General features: G+C 44.0%; 1 protein-coding gene across 5 annotated transcripts in view; it reads left to right on the top strand.

The window, feature by feature from the left end:
• The first annotated feature begins 656 nt into the window (after positions 1-656).
• Positions 657-12,456, top strand: part of TMEM117 (transmembrane protein 117) — a 225,615-nt gene continuing 213,815 nt past the window's right edge. For 3 of the 5 annotated variants that reach the window (XM_075429093.1, XM_075429097.1, XM_075429098.1), the window contains exons 1-2: positions 657-732; positions 2,545-2,849. In XM_075429093.1, coding sequence (XP_075285208.1) covers positions 2,573-2,849 — 277 coding nt within the window. In that variant the 5' untranslated portion in view covers positions 657-732; positions 2,545-2,572. Of the gene's footprint in view, positions 733-2,544; positions 2,850-8,707; positions 8,784-12,456 lie in introns of those variants that run through there. The other 2 variants (XM_075429096.1, XM_075429095.1) reach the window with 2 other exon arrangements.

Raw genomic sequence — 12,456 nt, 5'->3', positions numbered from 1 at the left:
CCCCCCGACACGAGGGCCTTCCCAACCCCTCCTGAGCGAGCTGGCTCTCCCTGCCAACCCTGCACTTTTGCTCTGGGGTAACGCGCCTACAGGTTCGCCCCGTGTTCCCCATATCCGTGATTTTCTACCGCTAATTTACTGAAGCCTGACCGGCGGGAACCGAGTGCGGCTCCGGTTTCCTTCACCTGCCCCGGGTGGGTAAGCCCCCGTGGCTCCCCGCCACCATTTTCCAGCGGGAATGAAGACACCGGCGGGAACAGCGCGCACGGGGCGCCGGTGGAGGGACAGGCAGCGGCAGGCAGCGACAGGCAGGGCGCCGGGCCCCTGCCGCAGCGGCACCGCCCGCGGCTGCCTCCGCGGCTGCGGCACTGCCGGGGCCGGCGCGGCCGCGCTCCCTCCCCCGGCGCTCGCCCGCGCCTGGCAGCGGGGCGGGGCGGGGCGGGGCGGGGCGGGGCGGGGCGGGGCGGGGCGGGGCGGGGCGGGGCGGGGCGGGGCGGGGCGGGGCGGGGCGGAGGGGAGGGCCGGGCCCCCCCACCCCGCCGCCGCCGCCGCCGCAGCTGCTCCCCTCTCCCCCGGGGCCGCCGGCGCCGCCGTCAGCGCCCGAGGGGCCGGGGGGCGCCGTGCCGGCCGCGGGCAGCTGCCGGGGCCGCCCGCTGCCGGGAGCCGCACCGCGGCAGGCGCCGGGCCGCGCCGCAGCAGCACCGCGCCCGCGGCGCCCGATCCCCCGTCGCGGTGAGTGAGGCGGGCGGACTGTGCGGGGGGGCGGCGGGCCGGGCGGACAGGTTGCGGTGGGCGCCCGGAGCGCGGCGTTCTGGTTGCCGCGGCTGGCGGCGGCGGGGCAAGGGCTTCCCGTCAGGCAGCGGCGCGGCGCTGCGCCTGCCACCGGGCGCCCGGCGGGTCCCGGGTCCCGGCCCGCTGCCTGCCGCCTCGGGGCTCCGGGCCCTCGGCGCAGCGAGCCGCTCGGCTCCGGGCCCGCAGGCCGGAGGAAGTGCCAGAACTTCTCCTCCCGGGAACGGGAACGTCGGGGAGCCGAGGGCATCCCGGTGGCGCTGGGGCGGTTTGGTCTCCCCCAGGCGCTGTTTTCTCTCAGGCTGCTGCGCCTGTGACCCTGCCTTTAAATTACTTGAACATAAAGTTTTCAAACGGCTGACGCTTCTTTGTGCATACTTTTTAACATGGGTTTTTTTTTTTTGCTTTTTCACATGTGCTTTATGCATGCATCATTAGACGTCACTGTTTTTTATTATTTGTTGAATGCGTTGCTTGGCTCTGCTGCCGGTTCTTGTATCCTTTGGATTTAATGGGTACAGGGCTTCTTGTAGTTTTACAACAGGAAATCAGATTATAGGGTTAAATAATGTTGAAGGGACTGCTTAAAGAGAGGTGCTGTCGTTCAAGCCGCTTGTAAGTTTGCAAAGTAATACTTGGAAGTCCAAGAAGGGATGAGTAATTGGTTTATTTAGGTCTTTTGATGCAGTTTGGGTTTGTTGTTTGTTTTTTTTTTCTCCTGCAGGGCATAGGACATTTACAAAAGTCTGTGCTGTTCGGTTAGGTGCACTGTATCCTTCAAGGATCCTGCTGCAATAAATAAGCAATATTATTAGATACCCTTTTCTTTTTTTCCCCCCTTCCTACACTCTGTGTCCCTTGAATAATTGCGGTGTTCCACAACACAAAGGCCTTCTATCTTTGTGAATACAAAGTGCTTCAACAGGATGAAACAGCTAATTTGTTGTGAATAAAAAAAAAAGACATCAAATGACAAACAACTGAAACGTTAACCATGCTCAGTTGCATTTTTCCATAGCAGCACTTTAGAAGTAGGGAGGTTTCAAAATCCAATTTTTGTATTCGTACAGAACAGTCTGTGCTCAGGGCATTCTCATTCTCTGGTTTTGAAAATACGCTTAATTATAGGTGTACTCCCTGAAGTCAATGAAAAGGTTTCCACAGGTTTGTCTGAGCTGCAAGTATTGTTTCGAACAACTTTTCCATGATGTTACTCCTTCATATAAATACAGGTTTCTGATGTAGCTTGTAAGCTTCCAGGAGGTGAGGCAGTAGAAGACCTCACTGGACTTATAGGAGAAGGACGGAATAAGCCCATAAGGAGAAAGATTCAATTTAGGCTTAGCATGAACATTTGTGAAATCTGTGTTGTGATTTTTTGGAATCTGTCTGGAAGGGCGCTCTGAATTTCATGTAGCTGGTGATGTGTTCCTACATGCTGTATTTTCATGCCTCATATGGAGCTGTACTTTTGAAGACGTAGTATAGAAGTGTTTGAGACTGAAAATCCTGTGCTTGTATATATATGTTTGCTTGTTGTTTTTACCTTGGAACAGGCAGAAGTTTTAGTTTTTCTCTACCTGCATCTAACAGTGTCTTTTGATTGGAACTTTTATTACTAATCAAGTCAGAAGAGTTAAAAATGAGTAATGACACTGTTACAGTGGTTTGATTTTTGTAATGTGCAGATACGTCCTAAGCTGTGAGAATTCTGGGTGTAAATATAACATTGTGCATTTCTGTCTTTACCTACAGGCAAAGAACAGTTCTGCAGTGTCTGAGGATGGATAAAGACTTCCGCTACTACTTCCAGCACCCGTGGTCTCGCTTAGTTGTGGCTTACTTAGTGATCTTCTTTAACTTCTTAATCTTTGCTGAGGACCCAGTATCTCACAGTCAGACGGAAGCCAATGTTATTGTTGTTGGTAATTGTTTCTCCTTTGTAACAAATAAATACCCTGAAGGAGGAGGCTGGAGATTTTTGAAGGTGCTTCTGTGGCTGCTTGCCATTCTCACAGGACTGATAGCTGGGAAATTTCTCTTCCATCAGCGCCTGTTTGGTAAGTTACCTGATGCACCTACCGGCTTCCCGGCGACGGCTTTCTGACTTCTCCTTTTAGCTTTCTGCTCATTGCAGTTTTGGAAGCTTTACTATCAGTTGCTTCAGCTGTTTAGAGCTCTGTAGAACTCGGTACATCAAAGCTTACATCACCGTGGAAATTAATGCTGTTTCTACTTGTGTGAGCATAATTCGCAATGGTTTCAGTCAAAAAAAGCTACAAATAGTGAAAGCTGACATGTCTGAAATACTTGAGAGGTCAGTGATTTTCAGTATTATAAAAACACTCCTTTGCATCCTCAGGACGATTTTTAGATGTCATTGTATAATTTTCTTGGCTATTTACAGAAAAGGCATTGTTCCTTGGGGCGGCAACACTACATGTCTTGTCAAAAGTCACATAAGTGGAAGCAGAGGCTGTTGTTGGTTTTAGCAGAGCTGTGCTGAGAAGCTCCCATGTGAAAAGGGGAATTCTAGAGAAGCAGGGCTGACTGACTGTCTAAGTAGAAGAGCAGGTCAGTGAAATGGAAAGCGTAGGAAATGGAAAAAAACATGACAGTAGAAAATGTTGAGTCTAAGGGCTCAAGGCTATCTCTAAGTTCTAGAGATAAGTAGAAATAATGGAAAAGATTACTTCACTCCCGCCAGCTGCACTGCTCTTTGAAACGTCTGATTCGAGGCGTGTCGTTGCTGGTCTGGATGGGCTAGTCCTGTATTTTTACCCTGGTAGGACTGCAGGATGGATGGTTACTGGAACACCTCGAAGCTCACGAGCGACAGGCCATTTCCTTAGTCTATCTCATTCTATTAAGATAGAGAGAGAGCCACTATTGTTTCAATAAATCAAATGTAAAGCTGTTACGTCAAGGAACGATCAAGAAAAGCCACATTAAGAGACTTCTCTTAATGCAGAGTTCTCTTGAAGCATGTATTCTGAAAGATAGTTGAGCATCTTGATGCCTATTCGGTGGACGTTTTACCTTAATGTAATAGTAAACGTAAAATATCCCCATAAAAAGGACATTTTACCTTAATTCCTGGGCTCTGGAACAAGCGCTGTCACAATAACGTTTTCAATTCTGGCTTCTGCAATTGAGGAGTGATTTTGTTAAATTGGAGAAGATCAGGGAAAAGTAATGAAACTGGTGATAAAAATTGGAAAATAAGCCAAGTAGTGAGAGGATTGAGAGGATAAAGGGAAGATTAGAGGGTGACTTGCTCAAATTTGTCTTGGAGGACAGAACCTTCAGTCCAGCAAATCTATTCCAAGGTCCGGTGCTTGAAAGTGGCAAATAGCCAGCGCTTTTTTTTTTTTTTTTTTTTTTTAGCTGAAAGGGTAGACAGTCAGTGGAACAAGTTATTACAGGATGCTGCTTCAGCTTCATCAAGACATAGGAGATTTTGGGAATATGTTCTAGGCTGGCTACAGAGTATTTATCTGCCTTCTATCTAGGTAGGTTATTATGATAATTCCTTCTGGATTTGTAAGTGTTTATCATAGATAGGATGTAGTTTAAAGTGTCTTGAATCAGCATTACTGCCAAAAGGAGAAGGTCTGCACAGCCTTCCGTGTCTGCTGCTTCGTGCTTTTGTGCAGTTGCTCAGTGAAACAAGATAGGGAACTTACGCACATTAGCAGTACCCATCTTTTGTTTCTGTGAAGATCATATCTCTGTTCGTAATGAAGTTTGTGGCAGCACAAAGAAAGGGTCAGCATTGGGAGGAAACCAGCAGGGAAAAGATTCCCACTCCTGATGGCAGTGCTGGCTTATGGATACTTATGGTTATGGTCTGGGTGACCGAGATGAGTGTAGATACAATCTGATTTGAGGCTAGTTGCTGCACGTTGAGTTTCATGGCAATTTAAGCGACAGTTCCACCCTCCTAACCCCAGCCACATGGTTTTGGTGCCTCCCTCGAGCCAGCGCTGCTGTTAGCATAACAGAGCAGCAAGCCAGCTCAGGCAGCCGATCCGTGGAAAACCAGCTGCTTCTGCTGTTGCCCACAGCATCTCCTTGAGCTGAGGCAATCGCTTGGGTGCCAGTGCTGGTGCGGTGGCCAAGGACGGCGCAGCCAAGCTGGCCGGGGCCCACGGCAGCCCTGCCCAGTGCTGTGGGACTGCACCCACGCAGCGTGCCGGTGGGGATGCGCCTGTCGCTCGTGATGCGCTGCGAGCAGATGGCAGCCGTGGCGTGACTGAGGATCTGGCTGTGCTGCTGGCTGACGTGGCTGTGCGAGCTGAGAACTAGCTAATGCGGGTGGCGATCGCATCGATGAGATGGTGGTGTGGGTTTGCGGCTTGAGGGCATCTCTGAGTCTCCAGAAGATTTGTACAGGCTGTACTGAAATCTTTCCTGCCAGTCGTTTGCCAGTATTTTAATGTCTACACTGCCTAGAAATCCCTCATTTTATTGAGATCTTCCTTGAGTATGCCCCCTGGATCTTCTGGCATTAAACACATTATGAATTCACCCCTGGATTATTTTTAATTTCCCTAGTTTTATCTTTTTAAGTAGCTGTTGATTCTGTCCTTTTTTTCTATTTAATCCTTCCCCCCCCCCCCCGTGTATGATTGTTTGGAACCATTCTGCTTTATAATCCTTATTCATTTATTCATATTTCTTTGCTGAATTCTGTTTGTAGAGGAAATTGCGACTGGTGTGTTGTTGTGGCCTCTGTATAACTTCACGCAGTCAGGAAACCAAATAGCACCAGTCAATCTTCCCCTGTCAGATCTTGGCTCGCAGTGTGTGCTGCAAATTGAAATTGAGAAGGATTAGTCTGCACATCTCACTTTAGATGAAGAGGAGTGGAGAGGATTTTCTTTCTCTGTGCCCTTCCTGCTCTTTTGTCCCTTGTCTTCTGTATTTCTTGCTGCTGAGTTTGCATACAAACTAGAAAAACAGCGTAGCTAGAACTACATTGTAATACAGTTTACCCTCTGCGACAGGCACTGTCTGATAGCCATGACTGCCATGAACTATAAAAACAATAGAATTAAATCCAAGCGTGTTATGTTTCTAGAAGTGAAGGAGAAGTGCTGGAAACAACATTTAGGTTTCATCTCTCTGGGTTATAGAGAGATAAGGGAGTTGGTAAACTGTATTGCTGAGAAGTAGAGACCTCGACTAGAGGACACGATGGGATGTTTTCTCTTGATAATATTCATTACAACCTTTGAACAGTAACCCCTTCAGGGACTTATTCAAGACACTGCTCGTGACTTACAAGAAGATTAGAAAACAATTGCATTTCTTGCTTTTCAGTCAAGAAATAACTTGCTTCATTTGATAAACATCTCCCGTGATAAATATTTCCAGGAAAACAGCCTTTATCTAGTACATTCTTTGTATCTTTATGGCATATGGTCAGAACAAATGGAATTTTAAAATTGCCTTTTGGCTGTTATCCGCTATATTCTTTTGATTCATCACCAAGCCTATCTTCTGTTTGGTTAGGTATTGTGTTCTGCCATGCTTTTTATTTTGCAATGGAAAATGAAAGGTCATAGGTGAATGTGGGAAGTTGGGGGAAGTAAAAAATAAAGATATATACCCCTGCTATTTTTTTGTTCTGCGTGAGAGAGTTACTTGAGGCAGGGAAAAGTGGTATCTTCTTTGCACTTACTTAGACATATCTTGATTGATATTCTGCTTTATTAAAAGCAGAAAGAGCTTACAAACTGACCCCATTTGATGACACTCTGCATTCAGAAAATGCATTCAAATCTTAAATCCCAGCTGAAAAGACGTTCCCAAATAAGCTCTTGCACATTTTTCGTATGGCTCTGGGATACTGTCTGGAAAATAACACGTATTTGGTGTGTAGAAGGTGTATGTTTTAATCAGCACCGTCTCAGAACTGCAACTCTGTATCCACTGTACTCCAACCTCAGGCACAAATTCTGAGTTCAGTGGGGGTTTTTTGGGCCCAAAGTTCAGACTGCGCATTTTGCATTGATATATATTTCATCTATCATGTAAATTTAAAATAATCTTTCATCTGAATAGACTTTTAGCAGTATGGATAAATGGGCAGTATACTTGGAGAAATAATTTCTTATTTTTCTCAGTCTAGCATCTTTACTTTGACTGTTTTCCACGTGTAATAGTCATTAGCTTATGCTGCATATCAGATACATAAATTTTTAAAAACATGCTTACTACAAAACGTGCCTGTGTCTACCTGCCCATTTTTCTGATTCTAGGTGATTATAAAGATGTATTAAAATCTGATTAAAAGCCTCTGATTACAGAGACTGGATTTTATTCAATTGCCAATGAGAGTGCCTGGATTTATATTTGTAAGTTCCTTTCTAAATGATGTGGATGGAAGCCAAATACTTAATATATTATTACAAATGATGGAAAACAAGGTATATTGAACTAAAGCCGTAGTTCTTAAAATAGGGGAATCATAATACTGCCAGTAAGTCAGAGCAATTGAGTAAATGTTGAATTTAATGGATTGCTCTTTTACAAGTGTTCACAGCCTGCAGTTTGTTTAGAGTTAAATGATAATCTGAGCTTCATAGACACTGGGGTGAATAAATAAAGCAGTCATTATAGGAATTGCACTGAGCTGTGCATACACAGTAATGTTGCAAATTTTTAAATGGACAGTAGTGCCATGATGGAAGCGATTTCGTGATAGACAGTTTCAAACAAAACACTCGCTGAGGACCTGTTGTCTGAAAGCGTCTCTCTTTGTCAAACATCGTATCTGAAAGGCTCTAAAAGATATTGCAAACCTATTATGAACAGACTCTTCAGTATCTTCTTTTATACAGAAAATTAAACTGTGTATCAACTGAAGCAGTGAATGCACACAGATTGCAAGAGGAAATTAGGCAGAATGGGATTTAGTCAGGATGATAGTGCATTACATAAGAAAAGTGAATCTGTTACGCGGCAAACAGATGTAAGGTAAATTCATACAATAGTACATACGTGATTAATTAGTATCCCGATATATTAGGGGTCACATTAATGTAAAATCGGGGCTGTGGTATTGCTGCTCATATTGCTGTGGCATATTATTGTCATAGTGGTGCTCATGCAATAGCTAATGAATCAAATGTGATCTGTTTTGCAAAAGAAAAAAAAAAGACATGATAAGATTTTTGCGTGGTTGTTTTTCAGCTAGATTGTTTCCCATTCTTGTTTGATACTAGCTGTGTGAACAGTTGTGCCACCATCTGTAGGAACAAGTGATGGGTGTATGGCAGTACTTGCATAAAATTCTAACCTGATTGATAGAGCATATTCTTTTTTGTTGTCAGCTCTGTACCTTACGTTGCAATAAGATCTGTCACTGAATAGCCAGCAATTTTGTTCCTGCCTTTTCTTTTCCATTGATGACTTCAGCCTAATAGAAAGTGACTAACGTGATAGCTGGTAAAAAAATACTGTCCTCAAGAGCCTGTTCAGTGTAAATTTCAAGAGCAATGATCAAGTTAGCACTGTTGAAGGCACTGAAGGTCTGCTGTGATTGCTCCACAGTCAATTCACCTCTTTTGTTTCCAGTAAAATGTTGAAGCAATACAATAAGGTTATTTTGGTCCTACAGAATGTGTGCCAAGGGGCCAATCTAACAGTTTGCTAATAATAACGCACAAATGGCCGTGAGCAAGCATTTCTGAGAGCCAGAATCCTCAACAAAAAAGCATGAAAAGGGAGAAGCTCACAGCTAGCCATGGAATGAGTGCAGGCTCATCAGATTCTAGCTCTGGCATGTTGCCAGTAATTAAGATGTCAGTTTAAAATAAACTTTACCTCATTCATGAGGGAGACCACAAGTGACCTTTCAAATATAAATGCAAAGCATGCTAGTGACCTCCTAATTTCTTCTTTTGCTCTTGTATTTTTCGGAGAGCTGTAACATCTGCTTCCTCTCTTCAGGCTCAATGTGAAGACTTCTGTCGCCTGCTCTTAAGGTTAGTTGTGGAATCAGTCTCATAGCGTGTTACCTCTGGGTGGTAGATTATAGAGTTTAGTTGGAGAGGTACAGACAGTAGCTGCAAAAAGATTGTTCTCTCTTCAGTGAAAGCTTTGATTCTACTGGAAACACGTATCCCATTTCCCAAGCAGCAGCATGAGACTGCAAGAAGAGCTACACGTGTTAGATTATCCGTAATGGGAAGGCTTTAGAGAATATTTAGCATCCAGTGACTGAAAACTAAAAATAAGTTCATTGCTACTTAATACTGATGTGTCAACTCTGTGTTTTGATCTTTTTTATGTGACTTTCAGATATTTCCTTCCATTTGAGACTGGGGTTGAGTTTGGAATGATGCCTGACACTTACAGGAATAATACGTCTCCATTCCCTGATTTCCAGAAATAGAAGTGAGCTTATTCCTAGCAGAAGCAGCCTGATGGGCATAGTGCAGGTGCAGCCTAGTTCACGGGCAAATTTCTTCTGTCCTTATTCCATACAGCAAGGAGAAAGAGAGGATGTTAGTGTGAAACAGCACCTCGCCATGTGCCCAATGGGGAGCCCCAAGGAGAACGTGAACTGCTTGGTCATGCCGTGTCCTTTCAGAGGTCCCCTTAGGCTGTCAGAGTGACGTGAAGGTCCTTCATGTACCAGACAACATTTCTCTTTGTGTGACTCTGCTGGTACTCCCAAGTTAGCCTGTGTGTCTGCCTTGTGAAGTCATAGATGTAGGGTTTTTTTAAAAATTCCAAAATGAAGAAAATCCCCCAACTTTCTGGGCTTTATAAAACTTTGAATACATTCTTAGCATTTAAGAACTGGTTGGCAAATAATAACTGTGGTTTATACATTTTTATAGATATTTTGCATATGGCAGAAATAAAATTAAAAAAAAGTACTCATTAACCAGAATGACTTTTGAGGAGGAGGGATCAGTAATTGTTCCTTATAAGACCAGCAGGGCAGTAACGCGCTATTTCTAAATGTGATTCCTGTGACAGACGAGGCACATAACCTCATTTTGGATGCGGAAAACAGTTCTTTGCTTTCTTCTTCCTCTCTTTTCGTCAGAAGGGGCAGTACACCTTCCCCACTAGGCAGCCCCTGCCAGGGGATGATGGCAGGAGCAGCAGACAGTTCTGCTTTGAGGATTAGGGCCACGAAGATGATCAGAGGGCTGGAGTACCTCTCCTACGAGGACAGGCTAAGAAAGTTGGGGCTGTTCAGCCTGGAGAAGAGAAGACTCCAGGGTGACCTTATAGCAGCCTTCCAGTACCTGCAGGGGGCCTACAGGAAGGAAGGAGAGGGACTTTTCACAAGGGTGTGTAGTGATAGGACAAGGGGGAACGGCTCTAAACTAAAAGAGGGCAGATTTAGATTAGATATTAGGAAGCAATTCTTCACCATGAGGGTGGTGGAACACTGGAACAGGTTGCCCAGAGAAGCTGTGAATGCCCCCTCCCTGGAAGTGTTCAAGGCTGGGTTGGATGGAGCTCTAAGCAACCTGGTCTAGTGGAAGATATCCCTGCTCATGGCAGGGGGGTTTGAAATAGGTGATCTTCAAGGTGCTTTCCAACCCTTACCATTCTATGATTCACACACTCCCTGGTGCCCCTGGGTGGGAAAGGAGTCTCCCAGGGACAGGCTAGGTGTCCAGGTAGAGGTAGCAGCAGAGCCTCAGGGCAAGGTGAGCTCAGGCAAGAACCGTACGTGTTCAGTAACTTACTGTAAGAAACAATGATCATGTGAAGCTTTTACAAACAAAGCACTTTTCATCCAGATTATCTCAAAGCTTCGTTCAGATGAAGCATTGTAATTTCCTTTGTTCTCTGAATAAGGTGAGATGTTTTTACCTGTCTGCCGTGTTTCGCTCCAGAGACAGCCGCATTTTAGTCCTAAGCGGGGTTGTTTCTGCCGTGTGTCACATACCTACGTTTTAGGAATGCTTTAACATTTAATCCACAAACACCCCTCAGTCTTTATTGCTCAAGCACCAGCATGTTATGGTTCCTTGGTGCCATTATGCAGGCCACACTGGAACTGACTTTCGCTTTGTGTAGTTATGCAGCAGCCCAAGCTCTGCAGCACTGCCTAGGAGCGGATGATTACATAGGTCTTTGGGAGCAAGACTACTCTTTTGACATTTTCAAGTAAAAATGCTGATGGTAATTTGACGGTGGTTATGATTCTGTTTTAATGACGACAGTGGTAATTAGAAAAACACTGGGTGTTTTCCTATTTGATATATATATATCCAAAAATGCTTAGCATGATTAAAGTGATGTCCTCCTTTAAGCTCAGCAAAGCAGGAATTTAAATTTTGTTAGATTATATATCCAAATAAAGAGGCAGAAAAATAATTTATTAAGACATGAGTTAAAAACTACAAGCTACAACTATGTTTTCGTGTTTTGCACGCTGCCTTATCTGCATTGATAGATGCATCTATCAATTAATCACCTGGAATGATAAAAAAAAGAATATCTTTGGCATACGCAAATCGGCCATTGAATAAGTTATAACAAAATACCTGATTTAGATGTGATTATCAGCTATTTATTATTATGATTTATAAGAAGTTAAAATATTACAAACTTAATGGGTTAAAGCAGTGATGCTTCTGGCTCAGTGTCTGACAGTAGCCCACTGTGGATGCTGAGATAAAGGTACAGGAATAGGAAAAACTGTACTGGTAACTCCCGGAATAGTTTCCCAGCCCCCAACAATTTGTTCAGAATTCAAACAAAAATATGTCTATTTTTAGCTGCCTTTGACAGTCATTATGAAGACAAATAATAAAGGTAGTAGTTAGCAGTAGTCTTCGTTCCTGCCTACCTGTTACTAAGAAGCAAATCCTGCTCAAATTTTCACATGTACTCATAAACCCCCAAATTTGCTGACTCCTTCATACTCCTACTTCTGTTAAGATATTGGGAAATTTGTTTTGGCCATTTGCCTGAAGTCTAGAAAAAATATAATGTTTAAAAAAAACCTGTTGGTTGAAAGGAGGCAGATTCTTCTGCTGAGGTCTTGCTGCCTTTTAAAATGCCTTGAATTCATCTTTCATCTACAGCACTGGAGTATGATCTTTCACAGCAGACAGCTGCTTAGGGCTTTGTGGGCTCAGTTATGCACATGCTAAATAATGTTTTCTATTTCTGGGACACTGATGCAATGTGTTTCTACTAAGAAGCACACTTTCATGTAATACTAAAGCAAAGAAGAAACTAAATCTATACAAGATTCAGCTGAAGTCAAGCATGCTAAACAAATAATGAAAAAAAGAATTGTGGTGGGGAGGGTGTAAAGAGATGAGGTAGGATCGAGGAAAATGTTCCTAGGGAGTCACAGCAGCAACAATATTTAATTTTAGTTTACTTGAGAAAAAGGGAGCAAGGCCTAAAAATTGAGATATCCCAGGTTTAATTAACAAAACCTCACAAATGTCCTAGCTTTCTTGCTAATCTGTGGTCACAGATGTAAGTGGCAAAAAATATGGATCTTAATTCACTCTTGACAGTGTAATGTGCTTTACGTACAGAAAGTGAAGGACAAACCGAAAACTAATTTTTTTATGTAGAGGTTCTGTGGAATTCCAGATTTGGGTAATTCAGGGTTTAGCACAGCATTCAATTTTGTATCACTTTCATATAGCAAATGAAAATGTAAAG

The sequence above is a fragment of the Opisthocomus hoazin genome, chromosome 8 (assembly GCF_030867145.1).
Source record: "Opisthocomus hoazin isolate bOpiHoa1 chromosome 8, bOpiHoa1.hap1, whole genome shotgun sequence".
Taxonomy (NCBI): Eukaryota; Metazoa; Chordata; class Aves; order Opisthocomiformes; family Opisthocomidae; genus Opisthocomus; species Opisthocomus hoazin.
The sequence above is the reverse complement of the archived record's forward strand: the minus strand, read 5'-3'. Positions and strand labels throughout refer to the sequence as shown.